Source organism: Muntiacus reevesi, chromosome X, assembly GCF_963930625.1.
Source record: "Muntiacus reevesi chromosome X, mMunRee1.1, whole genome shotgun sequence".
Taxonomy (NCBI): domain Eukaryota; kingdom Metazoa; phylum Chordata; class Mammalia; order Artiodactyla; family Cervidae; genus Muntiacus; species Muntiacus reevesi.
In genome coordinates, this window is record NC_089271.1 from 35275639 (window position 1) to 35302357 (window position 26719).

The 26719-nt window shown below is 36.6% G+C and overlaps 1 protein-coding gene across 1 annotated transcript in view; it reads left to right on the forward strand.

Annotated features, from left to right (window-relative positions):
* The window catches only part of CFAP47 (cilia and flagella associated protein 47), a 490506-nt gene that overhangs the window by 457219 nt on the left and 6568 nt on the right, over positions 1-26719 (forward strand). Inside the window, exon 63 of the mRNA XM_065916701.1 lies at positions 25211-25370. Coding sequence (XP_065772773.1) covers positions 25211-25370 — 160 coding nt within the window. The remainder of the gene's footprint in view (positions 1-25210; positions 25371-26719) is intronic.

The window sequence follows — 26719 nt, forward strand, 5'->3', positions numbered from 1 at the left end:
CATTGAGTTGGTGATGCCACCCAACCATCGCATCCTCTGTCGTCCCTTTCTTCTCCCGCCTTCAATCTTTTCCAGCATCAGGGTCTTTTCAAATGAGTCAGTTCTTCGCATCAGGTGGCCAAAGTATTGGAGTTTCAGCTTCAACATCAGTCCTTCCAATGAATATTCAGGACTGATTTCTTTTAGGATGGACTGGTTGGAACTCCTTGCAGTCCAGGGGACTCTCAAGAGTCTTCTCCAACACCACGGTTCAAAAGCATCAATTCTTTGGCACTCAGCTTTCTTTATAGTCCAACTTTCACATCCATACATGCCTACTGGAAAAACCATAGCCTTGACTAAATGGGCATTTGTTGGCAAAGTAATGTCTCTGCTTTTTAATATGCTTTCTAGGTTGATCATAACATTTCTTCCAAGGGGGTAAGCGCCTTTTGATTTCATGGCTGCAGTCAACATCTGCAGTGATTTTGGAGCCCAAAAAATTAAAGTCGGTCATAGTTTCCACTGTTTCCCCATCTGCCATGAAATGATGGGACCAGATGCCATGATCTTAGTTTTCTGAATGTTGAGTTTTAAGCCAACTTTTTCACTATCCTCTTTCACTTTCATCAAGAGGCTCTTTAGTTCTTCATTTTCTGCCATAAGGGTGTTGTCATCTGCATGTCTGAGGTTATTGGTATTTCTCCCAGCAGTTTTGATTCCAGCTTGTGCTTCTTCCGGCCTGGCATTTCGCATGATGTGCTCTGCATATAAGCTAAATAAGCAGGGTGACAATATACAGCCTTGACATACTACTTTTCCTATCTGGAACCAGTCTGTTGTTCCATGTCCAGTTGTAACTTGACCTGCATACTGATTTCTCAAGAAGCAGGTTAGGTGGTCTGGTATTCCCATCTCTTGAAGAATTTTCCAGTTTGTTGTGATCCACATAGTCCAAGGCTTTGGCATAGTCAATAAAGCAGAAATATATGTATTACTGGAGCTCTTGCTTTTTCGATGATCCAATGGATGTTGGCAATTTGATCTCTGGTTCCACTGCCTTTTCTAAAACTAGCTTGAGCATCTGGAAGTTCACGGTTCACATACGGTTGAAGCCTATCTTGGAGAATTTTGAGCATTACTTTACTAGTGTGTGAGATGAGTGCAATTGTGCGGTAGTTTGAGCATTCTTTGGCATTACCTTTCTTAGGGACTGGAATGAAAACTGACCTTTTCCAGTCCTGTGGCCACTGCTGAGTTTTCCAAATTTGCTGGCATACTGAGTGCAGCACTTTCGCAGCATCATCTTTCAGGATTTGAAATAGCTCAACTGGAATTCCATCACCTCCACTAACTTTGTTCATAGTGATGCTTCCTAAGGCCCACATAACTTCACATTCCAGGATGTCTGGCTCTAGGTGAGTGATCACACCATCATGATTATCTGGTTCGTGAAGATCTCTTTTGTATAGTTCTTCTTTGTATTCTTGCAACCTCTTCTTAATATCTTCTGCTTCTGTTAGGTCCATACCATTTCTGTCCTTTATTGAGCCCATCTTTGCTTGAAATGTTCCCTTGGTATCTCTCATTTTCTTGAAGAGATCTCTAGTCTTTCCCATTCTATTGCTTTCCTCTATTTCTTTGCACTGATCACTGAGGAAGGCTTTCTTATCTCTCTTTGCTATTCTTTGAAACTCTGCATTCACTTGGGTATATCTTTCCTTTTCTCCTTTGCTTTCTGCTTCTCTTCTTTTCACAGCTATTTGTAAGGCCTCCTCAGACAGCCATTTTGCTTCTTTGCATTTCTTTTTCTTGGGGATGGTCTTGATCCCTGTCTCCTGTAAATGTCACAAACCTCTGTTCATAGTTCATCAGGCACTGTCTATCAGAGCTAATCCCTTGAATCTATTTGTCACTTCCACTGTGTAATCGTAAGGGATTTGATTTAGGTTATACCTGAATGGTCTAGTGGTTTTCCCTACTTTCTTCAGTTTAGGTCTGAATCTGGCAGTAAGGAGTTCATGATCAAAGAGTTGGACAGTACTGAAGCAACTTGCTTCAGTACTGTCCAACTCTTTGTGGCCCTATGGACTGTAGCCCACCAGGCTCCTCTGTCCATGGGATTCTCCAGGCAAGAATACTGGAGTGGGTTGCTATGCCCTCCTCCAGGGGATCTTCCCAACCCAAGGATTGAACCTACATCTCTTATGTCTGCTGCATTGGCAGGTGGGTTCTTTACCACTAGTACTTCCATCTCCCCCCAAATTTCCCTCAAACCCCTTTTCAGTCAACCCCTACTCCCACCCCTCATCTCTGGAAACCACTGATATGCCTTCTTTCTCTGTGACCTTGCCTTTTCTGGATATTTTATATAAATAGAATCATTCATTATGTACTGGATTTTTTAAATGGTTTTTATGCAGTTTTAGGTTTCCAAGAAAAGTGAGAGGAAGGCACAGAGATTTCTCAACCACCCCCTCCCCTCACACATGTGTAACCTCCCCCATTATCAACATCACTCACATAAATGGTACATTTTTTAATAAAGCTAGACCTACATTGACACATCATAACCATCCAAAGTTTGTAGTTTCCAATAAGACTAACTTTTGGTGTTGTACATCCTATGAGTTTGGTCAAAAGTATGATGATATATGGGCTTCTCTAATGGCACAGTGGTAAAGAATCCACCTGCCAATGCAGGAGACTCAGGTTCAGTCCCTGGTTCAGGAAGATCCCTTGGAGAAGGGCATGGCACCCCATTCCAGTATTCTTGCCCAGAAAATTTTGTGGGCATAGGAGCCTGACAGGTTAAGATTCATGGGGTCACAGTGAGTTGGACATGATTGAGTGATAGAGCACACACATGATGATATATATATGTCATTATAGTATCATGCAGAGAATTATCACTGCCCTCAAAATCCTCTTTGCTCTCCCTATTTATCTTTCTTACCCCACCCTTGAAAACCACAGATCTTTCTATTGTCTCCATAGCTTTTTCACATAGTATTTTACAAAATATCGTGTTATTGGAATCATGTAGTATGCCAGTTCAGTTCAGTTCAGTCACTCAGTCGTGTCCGACTCTTTGCTCAACTCCATGGACCGCAGCACACCAGGCTACCCTGTCCATCACCAACTCCCAGAGCTTGCTTAAACTCATGTCTATTGAGTCGGTGATGCCATCCAACCATCTTGTCCTCTGTCATCCCCTTCTCCTCCTGCCTTCAATCTTTCTCAATCAGGGTCTTTTCCAGTGAGTCGGCTCTTCCCATCAGGTGGCCAAAGTATTGGAGTTTCAGCTTCAGTATCAGTCCTTCCAATGAATATTCAGGACTGATTGCCTTTAGGATTGACTGGTTTGATTCCCTGGTCCCTGGACTGAGACTCCAAGGGACTTGCAGTCTGAGAGTCTCAGATTAGCATATAGTATGCAGCCGTTTCAAATTGACTTCTTTTACTTATCAATATGCATTTGAGATTCATCCATGTCTTTTTAAGCCTTGATAGCTCATTTCTTTTGAGCATTGAATAATATTCCGCTATCTGGATGTATCAGTACATTTATCCATTCACCTACTGAAGGACATCTTGATTGCTCCTGAGTTTTGGCAATTATGAATAAAGCTGGTATAAACATCTGAGTGAAGATTTTCTCGTAGATGTAATTTTTCAGTTCTTTCAAGTAAATACCAAGGAGCATGATTGCTGGATCCTATGGTAAGGGTGGGCTTCCCTGAGAGCTCAGTTCTTAAAGAATCTGCCTGCAATGCAAGAGACCTGGGTTCAATCCCTGGGTTGGGAAGATCCCCTGGAGAAGGGAAAGGCTACCCACTTCATTATTCTGACCTGGGGAATTCCATGGACTGTATAGTCCATGGGGTCACAAAGAGTATATTTGGTTTTATCAGAAATGACCAAACTGCCTTCTAAAGTAGTTGTACTATTTTGCATCCCCACCAGTAATAAATGAGAGTTCCTGTTGCTCCACATTCTTCCTGGCACTCAGTGGTATTGGTGTTCTTGATTTCAGCCATTCTAATGAAAGTATAGTGGTACCTCACTGTAGGTAGTTTTACTTTGCATTTCCCTGATGACATATGGTGTGATGCATCTTTTCAAATGCTTACTTGCCATATGTATATCTTCTTTGGTAAGGTGTCTGATAAGATATTTTGCCCATTTTTAATTGGATTATTTGTTTTCTTCTGAGTTTTTAGAGTTCTTTGTATATTTTGTATAATAATTCTTTTTGTGTTATATCTTTTGCAAGTATGTTCCCCCAGTCTGTGCTTGTCTTCTAATTCTGTTGATATTGTTCTTTTAATGAAGTCTAGCTTATTATTTCAGAGAAGGCAATGGGAACCCACTCCAGTATTCTTGCCTGGAAAATCCCATGGACGGAGGAGCTTGGTAGGCTGCAGTCCATGGGGTCGCTAAGAGTCAGACATGACTGAGCAACTTCACTTTCACTTTTCACTTTCATGCATTGGAGAAGGAAATGGCAACCCACTCCAGTGTTCTTGCCTGGAGAATCCCAGGGACAGGGGAGCCTGCCTGGTGGGCTGCCGTCTATGGGGTCGCACAGAGTCGGACACGACTCAAGTGACTTAGCAGCAGCAGCAGCTTATTATTTATTTCATGGAGACTGTGTCTGCTATTATATCCAATAAGGCACCACCATACCCAGGTCGTATAAGTTTTCTCTTATGTTATCTTCTTGGAGTTTTATAGTGTTTTGTTTGTTTTGTTTTACATTTAGGTTTATGGTCCATTTTAAATTAATATTTGTGAGACTTGTAAAGTATGTGTCTTGATTATTATATTTTTTGCATGTGGATGTTGTTATTCCAGCACCATTTCTTGAAAATACTGTCTTTGTTCCATTGTATTGCCTTTGATCCTTCATCAAAGATCAGTTGACTATATTTTTATGAGTTTCTTTCTGGGCTTTCTATTGTGATCTATTGATCTGTGTGTCTATTCTTTAATAAATACCATATTATGTTAATTATGGTAGCTTTATTGTAAGTCTTCAAGTCAGGTAGTATTAGTACTCCAACTTGGTTCTTGTTCTTCAATACTGAGCTGGCTATTCTGAGTCTTTTGCGTCTCTATATAATCCATTTGTTGATATTCATAAGTTAACTTCCTGGGATTTTGTTTGGGATTGCATAGAATCTACAGGTCAAAATGAGAAGGACTGCCATCTTGACAATATTGAATCTTCTTATTCATGAATATAACATATTTCCCCATTTATTTAGTTTTACTTACTTTCATTCATCAGAGTTTTGTAGTTTTTCTCATATACGTCGTGTATTTACTAATAGTAAATTTATACCTAAGTATTTCATTTTGAGAGATGCTAATATAAATGATCTTAGTATTCAATTCCAAATTTCACTTGTTAATGTACAGAAAGCAATTGTATTTTGTACATTAATCTTATATCCTTCAACCTTGCTATAATTGCCAGGGATTTTATTGTAGAGTCTTTGGTAATTTCTACATAGATGATCTATCAACTGCAAATAAAGACAGATTTATGTCTTTCTTCCCAACCTAAATATCTTTTATTTCCTTTTCTGGCTTTACTGCATTAACAAGGATTTGCATATGAGATTGAAAATGAGTGATGGGAGGAGACATATTTGCTTTTATGTGATCTTTGTGGCAAAGTTAGGTTTCTTACCATTAAATATGATGTTGACAGTGGGGTTTTTGTAGCAGTTTTTAGCAACTTGAGGAAGTACACCTCTATTCCTAATTAACTGATAGTTTTTATCACTAATGGCTGTTGGATTTTATCAAATGCTTTTTCTGTATCTATAGATATAATTATGTACTTTTTTTTCTTTTTAAGTCTGTTGACATGATGAATTTCATTAATTGATTTTCAAATGTTGAACCAACCCTGCATATCTGGGATAAATCATGTTTGATCATGGTATATAACTCTTTTTATACTTTTTTGATGCTATTATAATGAAATTGTTTTATTTCTTTTTTCAGATAGTTCACTATTTTCTTATTGTATGGAAGGCCAACTGATTTTTGTATGTGGATTTTGTGTCCTTCAATTTTATTGAATTCAGTTATTCTAACAGTTTTTTGGTGGAGTCTTTCAGATTTTCTATGTATAGTGTTAGTCGCTCAGTCATGTCCAATTCTTTGTGACCCCATGAACTGTAGCCCATCAGGCTCCTCTGTCCATGGGAATCTCCAGGCAAGAATACTGGAGTGGGTTGCCATTTCTTTCTCCAGGGGATCTTCCCAACCCAGGGGTCGAACCCAGGTCTCCTGCGTTGCAGGCAGTTTCTATACTGTTTGAGCTACCTGGGATTATGTCATTAGCAAACAGTTTTACTTCTTCCTTTCTGATTTGGATATCTTTTATTTATTTTTCTTGCTTAATTACTCTGGCTCAGACTTCCAGTACTATGTTGAATAGGAGTGATGAGAATGGGCACCCTTGTCTTGTTCCTGATCTTAGAGGAAAAGTTTTCAGCTTTTCAACATTAAGTATAATGTTAGTTGTGGGCTTGTCAGATATGGCCTTTATTATGTTGAGTCACATTCCTTCTAAGTCAGTTTTGTTGTGAGTTTTTATCATGAAAGGATTTTAAATTTTGCCAAATGGTTTTTCTGTAGCTATTGAAAGTATCATGTGATTTTTATCTTTCACTCTATTAATGTGGTGTATCGCATTTACTAATTTGTATATGTTGAAGTATCTTTGTATCCCAGGGATAAATCCCACTTCATTTTGGTGTGTGAGACTTCTAATGTACTATTGAATTGAGTTTCCTAGTATTTTATCGAGAATTTTCACACCTATATTCATTAGGTCCCTGGAGGAGGAAATGGCAGCCCTCTCCAGTGTTCTTGCCTGGAGAATCCCATGGACAGAAGTGCCTGATGGGCTACAGTCCATAGGGTCACAAAGAGTCAGACACGACTGAAGTAACTTAGCATGCACACACGCACACACTCATCAGGTATATTGGCTTGCGTGTTTCTTTTCTTGAAATGTCTTCATCTGCCTGTGGCATGTGGGTATTGCTGACCTCATAAAATGAGCTTAGGAGTGTCCGCTCCTCTCCAATTTTTTTGAAAAGTTTAAGAAAGATTAGCATTCATTCTTTTAAAAATACTTGGTAGAGTTCACCGATGAAACCATCTTGTCCTGGGGTTTTTTTGTTGGGAGCTAGTTGATTAATGATCCAATCTCCTTACTTATTGTGTTGCTGTCTTCTCATTTGAAGTAGTAGTCACCTCCTCCAGTTTTTGCTGACTGTCTTCAGAAGATAAATACCTTCTTTCTGTCCTACTTGAGATTCCAAGGATTTTTCAGACCTTTTCTCTGTGTATCCCTGTTCCACACCTCTTCCTCTGTCTCATGGCAGAATACAAAAGCTTGTATACCTTCTCTTGATCCTGTCAAGCCAGTTCTAATGCTGACAAGCCTCCCTTTTGCTTTTCCTAGAGCAATGCTAAATGTTCAACTTTGTGGTTTCTTACAACCCCTCAGAGTTGGGCCTGCTTTCTACGGATGCTCACTAGCCATCTCAGCATTGCTGCTCTTGGGAGCTCAGACCAGCCACAGGATGAGGGTGTGTGGGAGCAAGGCACCCAGAGAGCTGGGGATACTTATAGACAAGCTGGGGGAGGTGTAGTAAAGAAGTTTCCATTGTCTCATGGGTGGGCCTTCTTGAGAAGAGTATGTGATATAGTTCGTAGGTGCCATGTCCATTTAGTGACCTCTAAGAGCCCTGTTCTTTGCTCTTCCAGCCACTCCCCAGCGAGGTGCTCATTTACATGTTCTCACTTTCCTCCATGGGAGAAGTCACAAGCTGAGTTCTCTCTGGGCGCTGCGCTGTGGCACTCTGGGGGAGGGCTCACACTCCTAAAGTGAAATCGTTTTGCTTACGCTATGCGGTGTGTCCAGTTTGAATTATTTTGTTTTGTTCCAATGGTGTGCTGGGACCTCTCCCCTGGACTTCTGGACTTCTACAAAGACTCTCTGTCTGTCCACTGGTAATTGTCTAAACCAGTGCTCTCAGGATCATGGCCAAGAAGGGCTGGAATAGGTTCACAGGCTACTTTAGGGTCTACAGCCAGAATTGAGTTCCATATGCCTGTCATCCTACACAGGGATGTGTGACTCCTCCCAGGTCCTTGAGCATATGGCACTGATGACATAATCAAAGCCAAATTGAGCCGTGACTAAGTCCTTCGGGGTGTGGAGCTGTTTGCCATAGCCACAGTTAGCAAGTCAGCCACCTGGTTGTGGGCCTGCTTTATCAAAAGTGCTCCCCTCATTCTTAGACTGCACCAGTTTCACAATCTCCTACCTAGGTACTTTTGTCCATGGATGGATGTGAAATTATTCTTGTTGTGGAGGATATGGGTGAGGAACATCTTAGAATTCAATCATCTTGCTGATTTCACTCCTGTTTTGATCTTTATTTTCTAGTTTCTTGAAGTGGGAGCTTAGATTACTAATTGGAGATTTTCTTTATTCTGTTGTAAATATTTTTTTTGTGATAAATTTCCCTGTGGGTACTGCTTTAGCTGCATTTCACAAACTTTGATCTGTTGTATGTTCATATTCATTTGGTTCTAAATGTTTATTTTTTTTTCCTTTGAGAGTTCTCATTTGACCTCTGGGTTATTTGGTAGAGTACTGTTTTATTTACAACTGTTTTAGAGGATTTCTATTGTCTTTCCATTATTGACTTCTAGTGTGATTCTATTTTGGTCACAGAACATACTCCATAAATTCATTTTATATTTATTGAAAAGAATGGATATTATTCTTTTGTTGGCTGGAGTGTTCTACACATATCTGTTAGAGCCTGTTGGTTGATCATATTTTTTTAATTCCTTTGTTTTCTCACTGATTTTCTGTCCCATTGTTCTCTAAATTGATGAGAGGAGTATTCAAATCCCAGGACATAATTGTGCATTTATTTATTTCTCTTTTAAATTATGTCTTTGCTACATATACTTATGAAGTTCTGATATTTAGTACATGAAAATGTAGGATTCTTATGTCATTTTGTCATATTTACTCTTTGTCATTATATAATATCTCTTTTGTCTGGCACATAAATAAGCTTTGAAGTCTACTTAATCTGATATTTATATAGGCACTCCTGCTTTACTCTTACTTTTTAAAAAAATAAATATTTGTATGGTATAATGCTTTTCATACTTTTGTTTTCAGTCTACCTACATCACTAAAGGTGAAGTGTATTTTTTACAGACAGCATATAATTTGATCATCCTTTTAAATTAACTTGACTTCCATTGGTGTACATTTACATCACTAACATCTAAAGTAATGATTAGTATATTAGTTTTATTTCTACAATTTCATTGTTCATTTTGTTTGTGCATTTTGTTTCTTTCATCTGTTTTCCTTTTCTTGCCTTTGTATTGGTGAACTGAACTGATTTTAAAATCCATTATTATTTATCTATAGTATTTTTAAATACATATCACTGTATAGCTTGTTTTTAATAATTATCTTATTATAATATTCATATGCAACATATCACAGTCTACTGCTATAGACATTTTGCTACAATAAGGGTAGAAACTTCATTTCCATAGGTTCCTTTATTCCTCTCAATTTTTAAATGTAAAGTCATGACATAAATTGAGTACCGTGAATAATGATGTTATAATCTTTGCTTCAGTTGTAAGATATTATAAAAACTCATCAAAAGAAGGATAGTCCATTATGTGCTGTGCTGTGCTTAGTAATTCAGTTGCATCCAACTCTTTGCAACCCCATGGAATTGTAGCCCGCCAGGCTCCTCTGTCCATGGGGATTCTCCAGACAAGAATATTGGAGTGGATTGCCATGCTCTCCTCCAGGGGATCTTCCCAACCCAGGGATCAAACCCAGGTCTCCAGCACTGCAGGCGGATTCTTTACTGTCTGAGCCACTAGGGAAGTCCATACCTACCCCTATTTTTATCCATTCCTTTGTTTTTCTTTCCTCCTGAAGTCTCATCCTCTTCTTGTTCTAATTTCTTTTTTGTTAAGTAACTTCCTTGAGCTCTTTTTAAAGATTAGCTCTGCTGCTGCTGCTGCTGCTAAGTCGCTAGTGACACATTATTTTAGCTTTCCTTATTCTGAGATTATTCATTTATTGTGGAAGAGTACTGATATAGAATTCATGATTCAGAGTTCTTTTCCTTCATCTCTTGAAAAAATGTACCACTTCCTTATGACTTGCTTGGTTTCCAAGGGAAAATGTGCTGTCATTTGAACTTTTGCTCTCCTATAGGTAACATTTTATTTCTTCCTAGTTTCTTTCAGGATGTTTTACTTAATTTTAGTCTTCAGAAGTTTAATTATGATGAGTTTTGTCATGTAATATCTACTGTCATTATTAGTCTGAGTTCAATGAAGAAAGGGACTCAGACTACCGTGGTCAGTCCCAGATATATAAGGGATGCTTGATAAAATGCCCTGAAAGAATGAATATCCCCAGGCACTTTGGTTATTACTGAATGTAAATTTGCTTTGATGTATACTTGGAGATGAAACAGAAGCTTGGTGTATTTCTTAGGTTTCTGGGATTTAACGGCACATAGGTTATATCCTATTTCTTTTGGGTTACCTTTTAAAACTCTTTAAGAACATTTTTAAAAATTCATTCAGAGTTATTTAAAGTTATTTGTACCCTTATGTACTACATAAAACTATCATATCAATATATTTGGCATCTTTTCATAGTAAGTTGTTCATTGTAGTCAAAAATTTTTAATAAGTTGATCAGCTCCAAATAAACACAGTTATGGGCATCATTGGAGCTCTGCTCTTTTAATAACTTATTAATTATCCTTAACTAATTGGCCTATAAAACTTTCTGACTTGGTCAATTTTAAAATATTCCCTGTGCAATCAGAAGTGCAAAAGTGATTATCTGTTTATTGGCAGGCAAGAAATTTTAATATCATACCTGTTTACTTTGAGAAAGCTGCTCTTGAGCAGGAAATCAATATTCGTTCATCCAGGTTTTTTTTTTTTTCTTTTGATATTTGCTTGGCATTTGTCTTTGGTACCTGTGACTCTGATAAAGTTTTAAGTTTAAAGTCAGAATTCCTCCATTCAGTTTTGCATGTGTATTTGCCTACACCTTTGGGCTTTGTCCATGGTCTTTGCTACTACAAATCTGTTTGACATAATCTGAAACACATTTCCCAAATAGGTGAAAATTAAAGGGAGGCAAGGTAGATGCTACCAAAAACATGAGAAAGTGAGCAGATTTCATAACCTGTATGAACCTTTAATGAGTGGAATTATCTTTCTTCTTTCGTGTTTGTTGTTGTCATTGTTGTTCAGTCACTCAGATGTGTCCATCTTTTTGCAACTCCCATGGATGGCAGCACCCGTCTTTCCTGCCTGTCACCATCTCCTGGAGTTTGCTCAGATTCACACCCCTTGAGTCAATGTTGCCATCCAACCATCTCATCTTCTGTCATCACCATCTCCTCCTGCCTTCAATCTTTCCCAGCATCAGGGTCTTTTCCAATGGAGTCAGCTCTTCTCATCAGGTGGCCAAAGTATTGGAGCTTCATCTTCAGCATCAGTCCTTCCAATGAGCATTCAGGGTTGATTTCCTTTAGGATTGACTGGTTTAATCTCCTTGCTGTCCAAGGGATTCTCAAGAATCTTCTCCAGCACCACAGTTCGAAAGCATCAGCTCTTCAACACTTAGCGTTCTTTCTGATCCAACTCTCACATCCACACATGACTACTGGAAAAACCATAGCTTTGACTATACAGACCTTTGTAGTCAAAGTGATGTCTCTTCTTTTTAAAGACAGTCTAGGTTTGTCATAGCTTTGCTTCCAAGGAGCAAGCTTCTTTTAATTTTATTGCTGCAGTCACCATCTGCAGTGATTTCAGAGCCCTAGAAAAGAAAGTCTATCAGTGTTTTTATTTTTTCCCCATCTATTTGCCTTGAAGTGATGGGACCAGATGCCATGGTCTTTGTTTTTTGAATATTAAGGTTTTTTTTTTTTTCAAGATGTTATTTATTTTTTTTCATTTATTTTTATTAGTTGGAGGCTAATTACTTTACAATATTGTAGTGGTTTTTGCCATACATTGACATGAATCAGCCATGGCTTTAGAATATGGAGTTGTAAGCCAGCTTTTTCACTCTCCTCTTTCCCCTTCATCAAGAGGCTCTTTAGTTTCTCTTCACTTTCTACCATCGGTGTGTTGTCTTCTGCATCTCTGAGGTTATTGATATTTCTCCCGGCAGTCTTGATTCCAGCTTGTGCTTCATCCATCCTGGCAATTTGCATGATTTACTCTGCATATGAGTTAAATAAGCAGGGTAACAGTATACACCTTGACATACTCCTTTCCTAATTTTGAACCAGTCCATTTTTCCATGTCTGGTTCTAACTGTTGACCTGAATACAGGTTTCTCAAGAGACAAGTAAGGTGGTCTGGTATTCCCATCTCTTTCAGAATTTTCCAAGTTTGTTTTGATCCACACAGTCAAAGGCTTTTGGATAGTCAGTGAAGCAAAAGTAGATGTTTTTCTGGAATTCCCTTGCTTTTTCTATGATCCAATGGATGTTGGTAATTTGATCTCTGATTCCTCTGCCTTTTCTAAATCCAGCTTGTACATCTGGAAGTTCTCAGTTCACATACTGTTAAAGCCTAGCTTGAAGGATTTTGAGCGATACCTTGCTAGCATGTGAAATGAGTTCAATTGTGTAGTAGTCTGAACATTCTTTGGCATTGCCCTTCTTTGGATTGGAATGAAAACTAACCTTTTCCAGTCCTGTGGCCACTGCTGAGTCTTCCACATTTGCTGGCATATTGAGTGTGACACTTTAACAGCATCATCTTTGAAATAGCTCAGCTGGAATTCCATCACCTCCACTAGCTGTGTTTATAGTAATGCTTCCTAAGGCTCAGTTGACTTCACACTCCTGGATATCTGGCTTTAGGTGAGTTGGTCACACCATCGTGGTTATCTGGGTCATAAAGACCTTTTTGTACAGTTCTTTTGTGTATTCTTGCCACCTCTTCTTAACCTCTTCTGCTTCTGTTAGGTCCTTGCTACTTGAGATCTCTAGTCTTTCCCATTCTGTTGTTTTCCTCTATTTCTTTGCATTGTTCACTTAAGAAGGTTTTCTTATCTCTCCTTGCTATTCTTTGGAACTCTGCATTCAGATGGGTATATCTTTCCTTTTCTCCTTTGTTTTTTGCTTCTCTTCTTTTCCCAGCCATGTGTAAGACCTCCTCAGACAACCATTTTTCCTTGTTGCATTTCTTTTTCTTGGGGAACGTTTTGTTCACCACTTCCTATACAATGTTATGAAACTCTCTCCATAGTTCTTCAGGTATTCTGTCTGTCAGATCTAATCCCTTGACTGTATTTGTCATTTCCACTGTATATCATATCAGATTTGATTTAGGTCATACCTGAGTGGTCTAGTGGTTTTTCCTACTTTCTTCCATTTAAGTCTGAATTTGGTAATAAGGAATTCATGATCTGAGCCACAGTCAGTTCCCAGTCTTGTTTTTGCTGACTATATAGAATTTCTCCATCATTGGCTGCAAAGACTATAATCATATTTTGGTATGGACCATCTGGTGATGTCCTTGTGTAGAGTCTTCTCTTGTGTTATTGGAAGAGGGTGTTTGCTATGACCAGCGTGTTCTCTTGGCAAAACTCTGTTAGCCTTTGCTATGCTTCATTTTGTACTCCAAGGTCAAACTTGCCTGTTACTCTAGGTATCTCTTGACTTCTTACTTTTGCATTCCAGTCCCCTATGATGAAAAGAACATCTTTTGGGGGGCCTTTAAAGAGTAAAATTATGTTTCTTCTTTCTTGTTTGAGGAAAATATATAATCCATAGAGTTCGTAGTATCTGAACCATTATATTGTGTCCTTGTTGATTTTTTATAATATTATCTTGCATTTAATTTAATGAAAGTGTAGAAACTATAGCATTTGAATTCAAGATAACATAAATTCCATCCTTCATTGCCTCATGTGATTACTCTGGACAGATACAATTATATAATTTAGTCATTAGTTATAAGATATTATAATTTAAAAATCAGAAAATTTTGGATGATACTCATAAAGGAAAATACTCAATAAAGATATAAAATGAAATGTGTGAGTTTTCTAAAAGAATTTCATCATGACTATTACTATCTAAATTGAAAGGTAAATCATTTTCATAAATGTAATTTGTCTCTAAATCTAATCAGAAGCTCTGCCTTCATTTAGATAGTTGGAGACATAGGCCAAGGCCCTTCAGAAGAAGGAAGGAAGAACAGGAACATGTTATATCCTATTGAATATCCACTTTAATTCAGAAACCAGTATGATTCATTCTTCCACTGTCTTGGGTAATGTCATCCTAGGTTGTGTATACTATGACCATAATAATGTTAATATTTTACACTTACTTATCTTAGCCTGATATTTTTCCACGATAAAAGGTCAGGGTTATATCTATGTCTCACTTAGCCTTTTCAAAAAAAAATTATGAGGTTAGTTCTTACTTTCTTGGTTCCCCTACATTTATTTAATTCTTCTCCATCCATTTGCAATAGATTTAGATCATTTCCTTATACCCTGACCTGGCCTTTGGAAAATATAAGATAATTGCAAAATCAATTTCTTCAGACTACTTTTCAGTTTATTTTTGTGTCTTTACTGGGTATCTTGATTTCTAAAGGTCTTTGACATAATTTTTTATGAATATAACCAGAAAATATATGACATATGTTTCACTCCCTAACACAATAAAATTTGTTCTCTAATGCCCTTGTATTTTTCTATAAGAAAAAAAGGCAATTATGGCAGTATATTTGTGTAGAAGAAGCAAAAGAGAAACAACCATTCTGCTTCATTACAGTTATCTGCATTCATTTTTAATTAACATTACAAATGTTCTCTTAGATACTTTTTTAAAATTAGAAGTATCCAGTATCTTTCATTCTGATACATTTCTGCAAGCATTAAGTTGTAAGAGAGTCTCAACAGAAATGTGAAATAGACCTGCTTGTTTAGGTTTCAGTATATTTTCCTGGTAGATGAATGCATTTATCATAAGTAATTGTATTTGTCAAGTGCACTCACAATATGAAATAAATTTTGATTCTTATGTCCTGAGGTCTGACAATGTTCTTATATTGAGTAAATGACTTAAAGTTACTGAGAAACCTGAAAATGTCAAAATAATATTTTTTAACGTATAGCTTTTGATTTTGTTCGATTTTGGTTCTGAGGATATAATAATGCACACCTTATAGTATGAACACAGGAGGTTTTCTTTTTTCGAGATTTAACAGAAAAGTCTATAGGTTTAGGGTACATTTCAGTTATAGCTTAATGATTGAGGTTCCCTTAGGAGGCTGCAGTCACATGTTTGCAATATCCACAGCCATCTTAAGGTTTGATTGAGCTAGCTCATCAAGATGGTTAACATGACTAGAAGTTAATGCTAGTTATTATCTAATAATGCAGCTGTTATTGACTAATGATGCCAATGTGTAATGTGTGTCTCAAGTAGTTGAATTTTATACACAGTGACTGGTTTCCCACAATGTGTAGTCCAAAAGAACTGCACAGCATTTTCTGATATAGAACTAGAATTTATGCAGCTTTATTTAGCTACATTCTATTGGCTACAGGAGAATCACTGTGTTGATTTGGATATGTGGAAGGGACTACCAGTCAATCAGTTAAGTCGCTCAGTCGCGTCCGACTCTTTTTGACCTCATGGACTGCAGCACGCCAGGCTTCCCTGTTCATCACCAACTCCCGGAGCTTGCTCATACTCATGTCCATCAAGTCAGTGATGCCATCTAACCATCTCATCCTCTGTTGTCCCCTTCTCCTCCTGCCTTCAATCTTTCCCAGCATTTTGGGGGACAATTGAAAACTAGCCCATGCCAGTTCTGTCTTTAAATTCATTTTAGTTGTCCCAATGCTCTACTATACTCCTGAATATATCCACTCTGTGTTCCATCCCTGGGGCACTATACCTAAGTAGGTATTAGAAATCTCAGGTCATCCAGATGACCCTTGAAACTTGGGGGAGTGTTGTGAGATAGACTGACCTAATCATATTTAGTACTTGACCAGCTTCCCCACAAACCAACTCAATACTCAACATCTCCCTTTTCTCTCTCATCAAGTGTAAACTAAGTTCTGAAGAGAAATGACTCTGTGCCCTAGTGACTACACATTTTTCTTATTTGCTGGGCATGAGGAGAAGGGAAAAGAGAAGAACAAAAAGCATGACAAACAATGAGATGGTAGCTATTCTATCTTCTAAATTAAATGCTCTCTAAAACGTAAGGCCCACAGGAGAGGAGGAAAGAGAAAAAGGCTCAAGGAAGACTATTTTAAGGAGTACATGTCACTTTGTGTTTTCCTTGTTTAAAGGGCCAGAGTTTGTCTAGGATAATTTTAGGTATGATGATTCATACCTAAAATTTGCATTTTAAATACTTTGCATCCTCTAAAGAGTTAGGAGAGACACATGATAGAGTTCAAAGTATCAGAACAGCTTATCTATTATTCTTAATGATATTGTTATCTTAAAAACTAAAAATAATGTGTTTCTAGTAAAAAGCTGTGTTTAGTCTGGGACAGTAATAAGCCCACTTGGGTGATTATTCATGATCATCATATTTTTCTTATTGCTTTGTTTGCCTTGCCAAAGAACAACACAGTAAACACAACAGTAAATACACAATAATAAATATTTGCTTCATTCCTACTAAATGTTTAGCAGAGTAACATTATTTAATTTTTCATACAACTACTTAGATATCACTGTCTCCAATTTACCAAAGACACACACACTGTGTGTGTTTCCAGTTTACCAAAGACACACACACACACACACATCTTTACACAATCACATCAAAGAATGGGTAGTGTGTAGTGGGCACAGTGTCCATTTAGATAAGATACCCCAGCTCCTGTCTTCCCATCTCTGATCCCAACTCAACAGAAAATCTTTGGTCACATACCTGTCCCAGATTGGAGTCCTGTAAACCTCAGATTCAGGCCATTCTGAATGGTGGTAGGCTAAAGAATATGTCAGACCCCTGAGTTATATTTTCAATATTAATAGCCCTGGGAAAGCCGATTAAAATTTTCTATTGCTTTATTTATTATGTATTTATTTTGTGACACTGCATGGCATATGGGATCTTAGTTCCCCAACCAGGGATCAAACCCATGCCTCCTGCATTGGAAGCACAGAGTCTTAACTACTGGACCACCAGGAAGTTCCCCCAAATCTCTGTTCTTTTAGAAGGTTAAACCTAGCATTAACTTTGGTACATATAAGCAGAATAGGTTCCCTACTGGATAGTATAATGTAAGAAATGCCACATACAGAAAGGAATAATTACTGTAATTATCTGTCAACAACGTGATTTGAAATTTTCTGATCAGAGGCTTACCTTTTTGTATATTTAAATTTTTTCCAACTTCACTAAGGTATGATTGACGAATAAATGTTGTATATATTTAAGGTGAGCAATGTGGTGATTAAATACAATATATACTGTGAAATGATTCTTCCAATCAAGTTAACCTGTTCAGCATGTCACATAGTTATCTTTTGGTGTGTGTGGTAAGAACACTAAAGAGCTATCTTAGCAGATTTCAACCGTACAATGCATTATTAGCAACTATAGGCTCCATGCTATACATTTGATGTCTGGGATCTATTTATCTTATTAATATAGCTGAAAATTTGTACCCTTTAACCAATATTCCCTATTTCTTCTAACCCCTAGCCCCTGACAACCATTGTTCTACTCTCTGTTTCTGTGAGTTCAACCTTTTTAGATTCTGTATTTAAGTGATCGTGTAAAATTTATTTTTCTGTATCTGGCTTATTTTACTTAGTGTAATCTCCTCAGGCTTCATCTGTGTTGTCCCAAATAGCAAGAGTTCCATACTTTTTATGGCTAAATATTACTCTATTTTGTATATACACCACATTTTCTTTATTCATCTTTAGGCGGATACTTGGGCTATTTCCATATCTTGGCTATAGTGACTAATGCTATAATAACATGGGGGTGTAAATACATCTTTGAGATACTAATTTCACTTCCTTTAGATATATGCCTGTAAGTAGGATTGCTGGATCATATGGTAATTCAATTTTAGTTTTTTGAGGAAACTGCATCAAGTTTTCCATAATGTCTATACCAAATTTTAAATCCCACCAGCAGTGTTAAGTGGTTTTCTTTATCCACGTTCATGCTAACACTTATTTTTTGACTCTGTGATAGTAACAATCCTAACAGATATAAGGTGATATCCCATTGTGATTTGGATTTGCATTTCCCTGATGAATAGTGATATTGAGCACTTTTCATATACTTGTTGGCCATTTGTGTGTCTTCCTTGGAAAAAGTATCTCTTGAGGTCCTCTGCCATTTTTAATAGGGTTATTTGTGGGTTTTCTTGCTATTGAGTTCTGTGAGTTCCTTATATATTTTAGATAATATCCCCCATTAGATACATGATTTGCAAATATTTTCTCCCTATCCAAAGGTCACCTTTTCATTTGGTTGATTTCTTTTCCTTTGCTGTGCAGAAATTTTTTAGTGTGATATTGAAAGGTTGTTGCTGAACGATAAGATGCCGAGATTCTTGGCCTCCGGAGGAGACAAATTCAATCTGGGGTCAGAGACAAGGCTGGATCGCTCAGAGCTTTTGTGTAATAAAGTTTTATTAAAGTATAAAGGAGATAGAGAAAGCTTCTGATACAGGCATCAGAAGGGGGCAGAAAGAGTAACCCCCGCCCCACACTAGTATTCAGTTGGATGTTATATAGTCACTAGCAGTCTGTTAATGAAAAGAAAGGAATGTCTTAAAACTCAGAATGGCACCAGGCCCCTCATCCATAAACTGCATTTTGTGATAATCCTGGCACCAGGTGATTTATCCCAGGCCAGAAAACAATTGACTTGAATCTTATAGAAGGGCAGATTACCATACAAATAGTTTCATTTACATAGATTAGGGGAACAATATCTGAGTATTACATACTGGTTTGTCAAGTAGGTTCTGAGCCATTTGGTGGAACTGACTTGAAGACAGAGTCTGGGGTAAATGCATAGCACATTAACATAGCTTAAGACAAACATTTCCATAAGAAAAATGTATTGGTTAACTCAAGGTTTGAGACCAGTTAGCTTCAGGTGAAACCAGGTGTCATGGCAACACAGTATTTTAAGAGAAACCTCCTTTTAAATTTGTATAGAGAAGGAAAAAAATATCGAATTTGTTTCCTCCTGCCGCTGAAGAGAGATAAAAATATCTGACACTTGCAGCCCACTTCCTCCATCTGGAGACCCCTGGTCTTCCTGCCTGTCACCCTCTCAATATAGTCCTATTGCTTATTTTTGCTCATGATTCCAGTGCTTTTGCTGTCATATTCGAAAAGTCTTTTTCATGCTATTTTAAATAGGATTGTTTTCTTAATCTCTTTTTCAAATAGTTCATCATTAGTGTATAGTAATGCAACTCATTTTTGTATGTTGATTTTATATCCTGCAACTTTCCTGAATTCACTTATTATAAAGTTTTTTTTCTGGAATCATTGTACAAATAAAATCAAAGATAATGATCTTAGAGGAAAAGCTTTTAGTTTTTCAATGTTGAATATATTAGCTGTGGGCTTTTCATATGTGACCTTTTTTATGTTGAAGCAATTTTTTTCTGTTCCTAGATTGTTGAGTGTTTTTATAACAAAGTGGTGTTGAATTTTGTCAGTTTTTTTCTTGCATATCTTGAGATGATCATGTGTTATTTTATCCTTCACTCTGTTAAAGTGGTTTATCATATTAATTAATTTTCTTATATGGAACTTTCTTCACATCCTATAGTTAAATCCTATTTATACATGGTGTATGATCCTATTAACATGCCATTGAATTCCATTTGATAGCATTTGTTGAGGATTTTTGCATCTATATTCATCAGGGATATTTGCCAGTAGTTTTCTTTTCTTGTAGTGTCTTTTTCAGGCTTTGACATCAGGATAAATTAAGTTTGGAAGTATTTGGAAGAATTCCCTCCTCTTTAATATTTTGGAAGAGTTTGAGATGGATTGATGTTAATTCTTCTTTACATATTTGGTAGAATTCATCATTTGTTTCTGGGCGTTTCTTTGTTGGGAGGATTTTGATTACTGGTTCAATGTTCTTAATATTTATATGTTCAAATTTTCTGTTTATTCATGATTTTGTCTTGGTAAATTCCTTTTTTTCTGGGGATTTATCCATTTCCTCTCGGTTATACAGATTTTATGTATAATTGTTTATACCAGTCTCTTCTGGTCATTTTTTTTTCTGGGGCATCAATTATAATGTGTCCTTGTTTGTATGTGATTTTATACACTTAAGTCTTATGTTTTTTCTTAGTCTAGCTAATTTTATTGATTTTGTTATTTTCAAAAAACTCTGACTCAGTTGATTTTTTTTCTATTTTTCTTCTTTTGTCTCTTTGATTTCTGCTCTACTCTTTATTTCCTTCTTTCTGCTAACTTTGGGTTGGGTTTTTCTTCATTTTCTTGTTTCTTGAGAAATAGATTGCTTGACTTCCTTCTTCTTTCTTCTTAATGTAGGCGTTTATCAGTATAAATTTCCATCTTAGTAGTACTTTTGCTGCATTCCATAAGCAATGTTGTGTTTTCATTTTGTCTCAAGATATTTTATAACATCTTCTTGGTTCACTGGTTCAAGATTTCACTGTTTTTTTAAATTAAAATTTAGTTGTTTAATTTCCATATATTTGTGTATTTTCCAGTTTTCCATCTGCTATTGATATCTAGTTTCATTCCACTATGGAGGAAAAAGACAACTAGTAAAACTTCAATCTTCTTAAATTTGTTCGGACTTGATTTGTGACCTAACATGAAGTCTGTCCTTGAGAATGTTCTATGTGTGCCTGAGAGGAATATGAATGCTGTTGCTATTGAGTGAAATGTTCTGTATATATTCGTTAGAATCATTTGTCTGTAGTGTTGCTCCTGTCTTCTTTTCTCTTATTGATCTTCTGTCTAGGTTTTCATTCCATTCAATATTCCATTATTGAAAATGGGGTATTGAAATCTCCTATTATTATTGTATTGCTGTCTATTCCTCCCTTAAGTTCTGTCAATCTTTGGTCTATATATTCAGGTATTCTATTGTTGGGCATATATATAGCTATAATATGTATAATTGGTTTTTTGTTCTGGCAAGCTGATTGGATATAAAATCCTTCTTTGTCTTCTTGACAGTTTTTTATTAAGTCTACTTTGCCTCATAGAAGTAAGGTTAGGTGTGCTCTTTTGTTTATCATTTTCATGGAATATTCTTTCTTCCTTTTAACTTTCAGACTATGTGTATCTTTAAACCCAAATTTAGTCTCTTGTAGACAGCACATACTTGGATCTTGTTTATTTATCCTATCAGCCACTGTCTCTTTTGAAGAGAGTTTAATTTATTAATATTTAAAGTAGTTAGTGATGCGGAGGAACTTACCATTTTGTCTTTTTCTGTATGTCTTATAGCTCTTTTGTGCATCTTTTATTATCTTGCTATCTTCCTTTGTGTTGTATTGCTTTGTTTATAGTAATATACTTTGGTTCTTTTCTCATTTTCTTTCGGGTATCTTCTGTAAGTGTTTTCTTTGTGGTTACCATGGGACTTACATAAAATATCTTATAAGATTAACAATCAATTTTAAGTTGATAACAACTTCAGTTGCATACACAATCTCTATACTTCTTTAGTGATGAACAAGTTACATGTTTTATATTGTGTTTGTTTTAATATTTTTTATAAATTGTTTTTTAACTTTTATGGCACAACTAAGTGATTTATGCACCACTGCTACAATATTTAGTTTTGTGTATTTTCTTTATATTTATTTTTGCGAGTGAACTTTATACTTTCAAATGCTTTTGTATTTCTATTTACTCTTTTCATTTCAACTTAAAGGACTCCCTTTAGCATGTCTTGTAAAGCAGATCTAATGGCAATTAACTCCCTCAGCTTTTCTTTGTCAGGGAAAGTATCTATTTCATTTTTGAAGGACTTTTTTTGCTAGTTATAGTGTTTTTGGTTGGCAGTTTGTTTTTCACCACTTTAAATATATCATTCCTCTCACTTCAGGCTTGCATGGTTTCTGCTGAGAAATCTGTTGGAAGTCTTAGAAGAATTCCCTTGTATGTGATAAGTTCATTTTCTCTTGCTGTTTTCCAATCCTATTTTTGTCTGTAACTGTTGACATTTTAATTATGTATCTCATTGTAGAGTTCTTTGATTTCATCCTATTTAGAGCCTTTTGTACTTCATTAATCTGATGTTCATTTTCTTCCCCAGATTTGGGAAGTTTGTGACCACTATTTCTAAAAATAAGCTTTCTGCTTCTATTTCTCTCTATTCCTTCTGAGATTCATAATGTGTATATTAGTCCTCTTGATATTATTGTGTAAGTCCCTTAAATTTTCTTCACTCTACTTCATTTACTTTTCTTTTTGCTCCTCTTCACATGACTTTTCTTCCAGTTCTCTCATTATTTCTGCTGGATCAAATTGACCTCAACCCTTAGTAAATTTTTCAATTCAGTTTCTGCATTCTTCAGCTCCAAAATTTGTTTGGTCTTTTTAATATTTTCTGTCTTTTTGTTGAAATTCTCTTTTTGTTTATGCATTGTTTTCCTGATGTTGTTGAACATCTTCATGACAATTATTTTGAATAATTTGCCAAGTAATTTCTATACCTCCACTTCTTTATGGTACATTTCTGGAGATCTATTTTCTTTCTTTAACAGCATATTTTTTGTTTGTTTCTTCATTTTCTTTTTAACTTTGTGTTGGTATCGACACATTTGGAAAGATAGCTGCCTCTTCCATTCTTTACAAACTGGCTTAATGCAGGGAAAGATCTTCACCAATCAGTGCAACTAGAGACTTTGGGAGCCTTTCAAATCTTTTCTGTTGAATATGTCTTTCTTAGCTCAGTTGGTAAAGAATCCACCTGCAATGTAGGAGACCCTGGTTCGATTCTTGCGTCAGGAAGATCCGCTAAAACAGGGATAGGCCACCCACTCCAGTATTCTTGGGCTTCCCCTGTGGCTCAGCTGGTAAACAATCTGCCGTCAGTTTGGGAGACCTGGGTTCGATCCCTGGGTTGGGAAGATCCCCTGGAGAAGGGAACAGTTACCCACTCCAGTATTCTGGCCTGAAGAATTCCATGGACTAGCAGTTGTCCCCGACTGAGTGACTTTCACTTTCACATGTCTTTCTGAACTTGTGTATGAAGATTACTAATTAGAGGAGCTTGCCAGTTTCTTTTTTCAGAAGTTTGTAATCTCTCGCTTCCTCTGGTGTCTGTCTTCTGTACTCTGAGTGCTCTGAAGCAGCAGCACATTACCCAGATTTTTTTTTTCCTCAGCAGCCTCTAGACATGTAGTTTGTCAGGTTCTCTCAATTCCATGAGACAAGCAAAACAAAAAGCAGAACCTTAAGCAGCCCACTAAAAAGCTAGAAATTTGAGTACATGTTCCACTCTCCTTTTTCTGCACTTAGGGAGAGCCTTCTGAGTTATATCAGCTTCTGTCTGCCCTACCATAGGACTTCTGCAGCATCAGTACCCTGCCCAGTACTTTTGTGTTCTCAGAAACTACCATGCATCTAGTGTGTGTGAGGTCTCATCAGTACTTCAAGATAGGCAAGACAGAAGTCAGTCCCCCAGTAGCTCCATTCCCCCAATATCCAAATGTTGGGTGTCTAGTCTACTCTCCTCTTTTCCTTACCTGGGAGAAGTGGGACCTGAGAATCTCCTCCTAATCCTGTGGTACTGTGCTCAGGAGGGAGAAACTGTGGTGACAGCCTGCCACAAATTTTCCTAATAGCTTCAGAGTAGCTGACTTTACACTCATCTGGAGGGCAGAAGCTCTTAATTGGTTTCAGAATTTCTCACAGTGGAAATTGGTCTGCGTCTTTTTGAATCATTGTCTCCATGGAACTGATCCGGGGCTTTCTATTCTGCCATCTTGGTGACATCACCCCTCTGTATAATCTGTTTTATACGTTTCTTATTTGTTGGATCATGCATCATTGCCTAGCATTGGTAATAAAATGTTTCAAAACAGTTACAATCACATTGATCAATATGTTAATATTAATTAGTCCTTATCAGGTACTTTCCATATGCCAGGAAAGATAATAATCTTTATGGGGATTATCAGTTTAATAGAATGAAAACTGAGGTTCCAAAACACTAAATTGGCTGAAGTCATGCTCCTACATACAGCTAGGATTTCGGTCTAGGTCATCTCTGTCTATAATCCACTTTCTCATACCACCTGCTGTAATACTCAATACACATTTACTGAAAGGATCCCGGAGTCCCAACCTGAATCTCCCATGTCCTCTTTGATGTTTCACTGTTGGATCTATTCTAGGAAATTGTTCTTTACCTTCTGCCTGCATCTCCACTGTCAATTTGGATTTTCAGTTCTTCACAGCCTCCCATGTACTTTGTCTCCCTCCTGCTTTCCTCTACCAAGAAGTTCTTCAACTTCTTTCACAGTCTTTATCTCAAATGTAATCTACATTGACTTCAAGATGGTAACTTGAATCTTAAATGTCACTCAGTTCTTTTCAGATCATAGCACCCCATTTCCAGGTCCAAGAATTTTTAATGAACTTATAAAGTACTTACATCTCACTTAGCAAGTAGAAAACTGAAGAGAAGTAAGCAAATATCACATTAGAATAATAGTAAAAACAAGACTTCATGATAGCTGTTGTGGTCAGGCATTTTAGATATTGAGTTATTTACAAATAATTGAATTTCCATTTGGGACATTGAGTTCTTCCAGTTTTTATAGTAATAGCATTCTATTCGTTGTACACTATAGAAATAAGATATGATTTTAAAAATCTTTAAGATTCCATTTTTGTCACCCTGGGAAGAATGACACTCCAGTAATTTTTTAAATGCCCAATCACTGTTATTCTAAGCATTCCATATTGTGACAAGTATCAGACCCATAGCTGCATAGCACCATTAATGTTTAACTGTAGTCCTATGCAGCAGGATATAAGCTAAGCCCTATCCCCAATTTTCATACAGAGAACAGGGTAATGATGAAGTTTTAAATACTGATAATATATTTTCATTCCAGAAATCCTGAGTCATTCACGGCAAACTTCCTACCTGGCAGTGATCCTGAATTTTTTGTAAAACCTCAGATTGGAGAACTTCTTCCTGAAGGAACTCTCATCACTGTGGGTTTTATACCCACAATGTACAGCAGGGAATACAAAGCAACATTAGCAATACAGGTGAGTTCTAGAAAGGTAATAGTCAAGGATATTTGATGTCACAAAAGTCATTAAATGACTTTGAGAAAAAAGTTTCACTCAATGATCAAAGGTAAAGAACAGCAACATTATCTTGCAAAAGTCAACATATTTCAACTCTTGCTTGTTTTAATTTCCTTTTGGTCAAAAAAGAAATTTTAAATGTGAAATATAACCCAAATGTTGTTATCATCAATGGAAATAGGAAATTGTTTCTTTTCCACACCGAGGAATTGTGGAAGAGATAAATAATGACTGTAAAGTGATTTGTATAGACATATTATTTCCTATAATAACCTATTCAAAGGCTTTGGGTTTCCCAAGTGGCTCAGAAGTAAAGAATCTGCCTGCAATGCAGGAGATACAAAAGTTGCAGGTTAAATCCCTGGGTTGGGAAGATCCCGGGAGTAGGAAATGGCAACCCGCTCCAGTATTCTTGCCTGGAAAATTCCCTGGACAAAGAACCTGGCAGGCTACAGTCCATGGAGTTGCAAAGAGTTGGACACGAGTGAGCACAACACCCATTTATTCAAAGACTTTAAGTGATTTCCAATAGAGATTTTGAAACCTTTGATTTCAAAGGATAAAGGATAAGGTGTTAGGAAAATGTTAAGTTCTAAAATGAAGAAAATTAAACAGAAAATAAAATTTATTTTGAATTGAAACAAAATAGTGTGAAATGGGCCATTAATATAAAATAATGTTAAAGTGATCATTTTGTTAAAAGTTAAGGTAAATACAATTCTGAAAATTTATTCAGTAAGTAGAATTTCTCCATAAAATTCCCCATATCTGTCCTACTATGAACTTTTGGCTAAAGGTAACATTCAAGTTATTTTGGAAAAGATGTCTGTTACCACTGTCTTTTTTCAGTAGCATAGGCACAAGGGAATTGTAGTCATATTTCAACAACTACTGATGCCAAAGTGACTACTAGACTTCTGAATCAGACACTAATTAGGCAGCCCCACTGGCAGAAAAATGTGTTGTTACTGTTTTAATGAATAGAGAAAAATATTGAATACTGCTTGAGAAGAGCGTTTATTTTTCATCTTTTTGAGACCCCTTACAACCCAGGTAATAAAAATATAAAGCATCTGGAGCCTTGCTGCACATAACTATTTCCTGAATTAATATTTGATTACAATTATCATGTTAATGTGCTTACTTCTTAAAATGATATTTTAAAGAGAGATTTGTGAATAAAATTATATTCAGTTTATAACATATGGTGGATATTTCTGAAATTAACTATTAACACTTAGGAAGTTTTACCAACAAAATTCTGTTTCTGATTTCCCTGTGCAGACTAGACAATTAAATCACTAGCA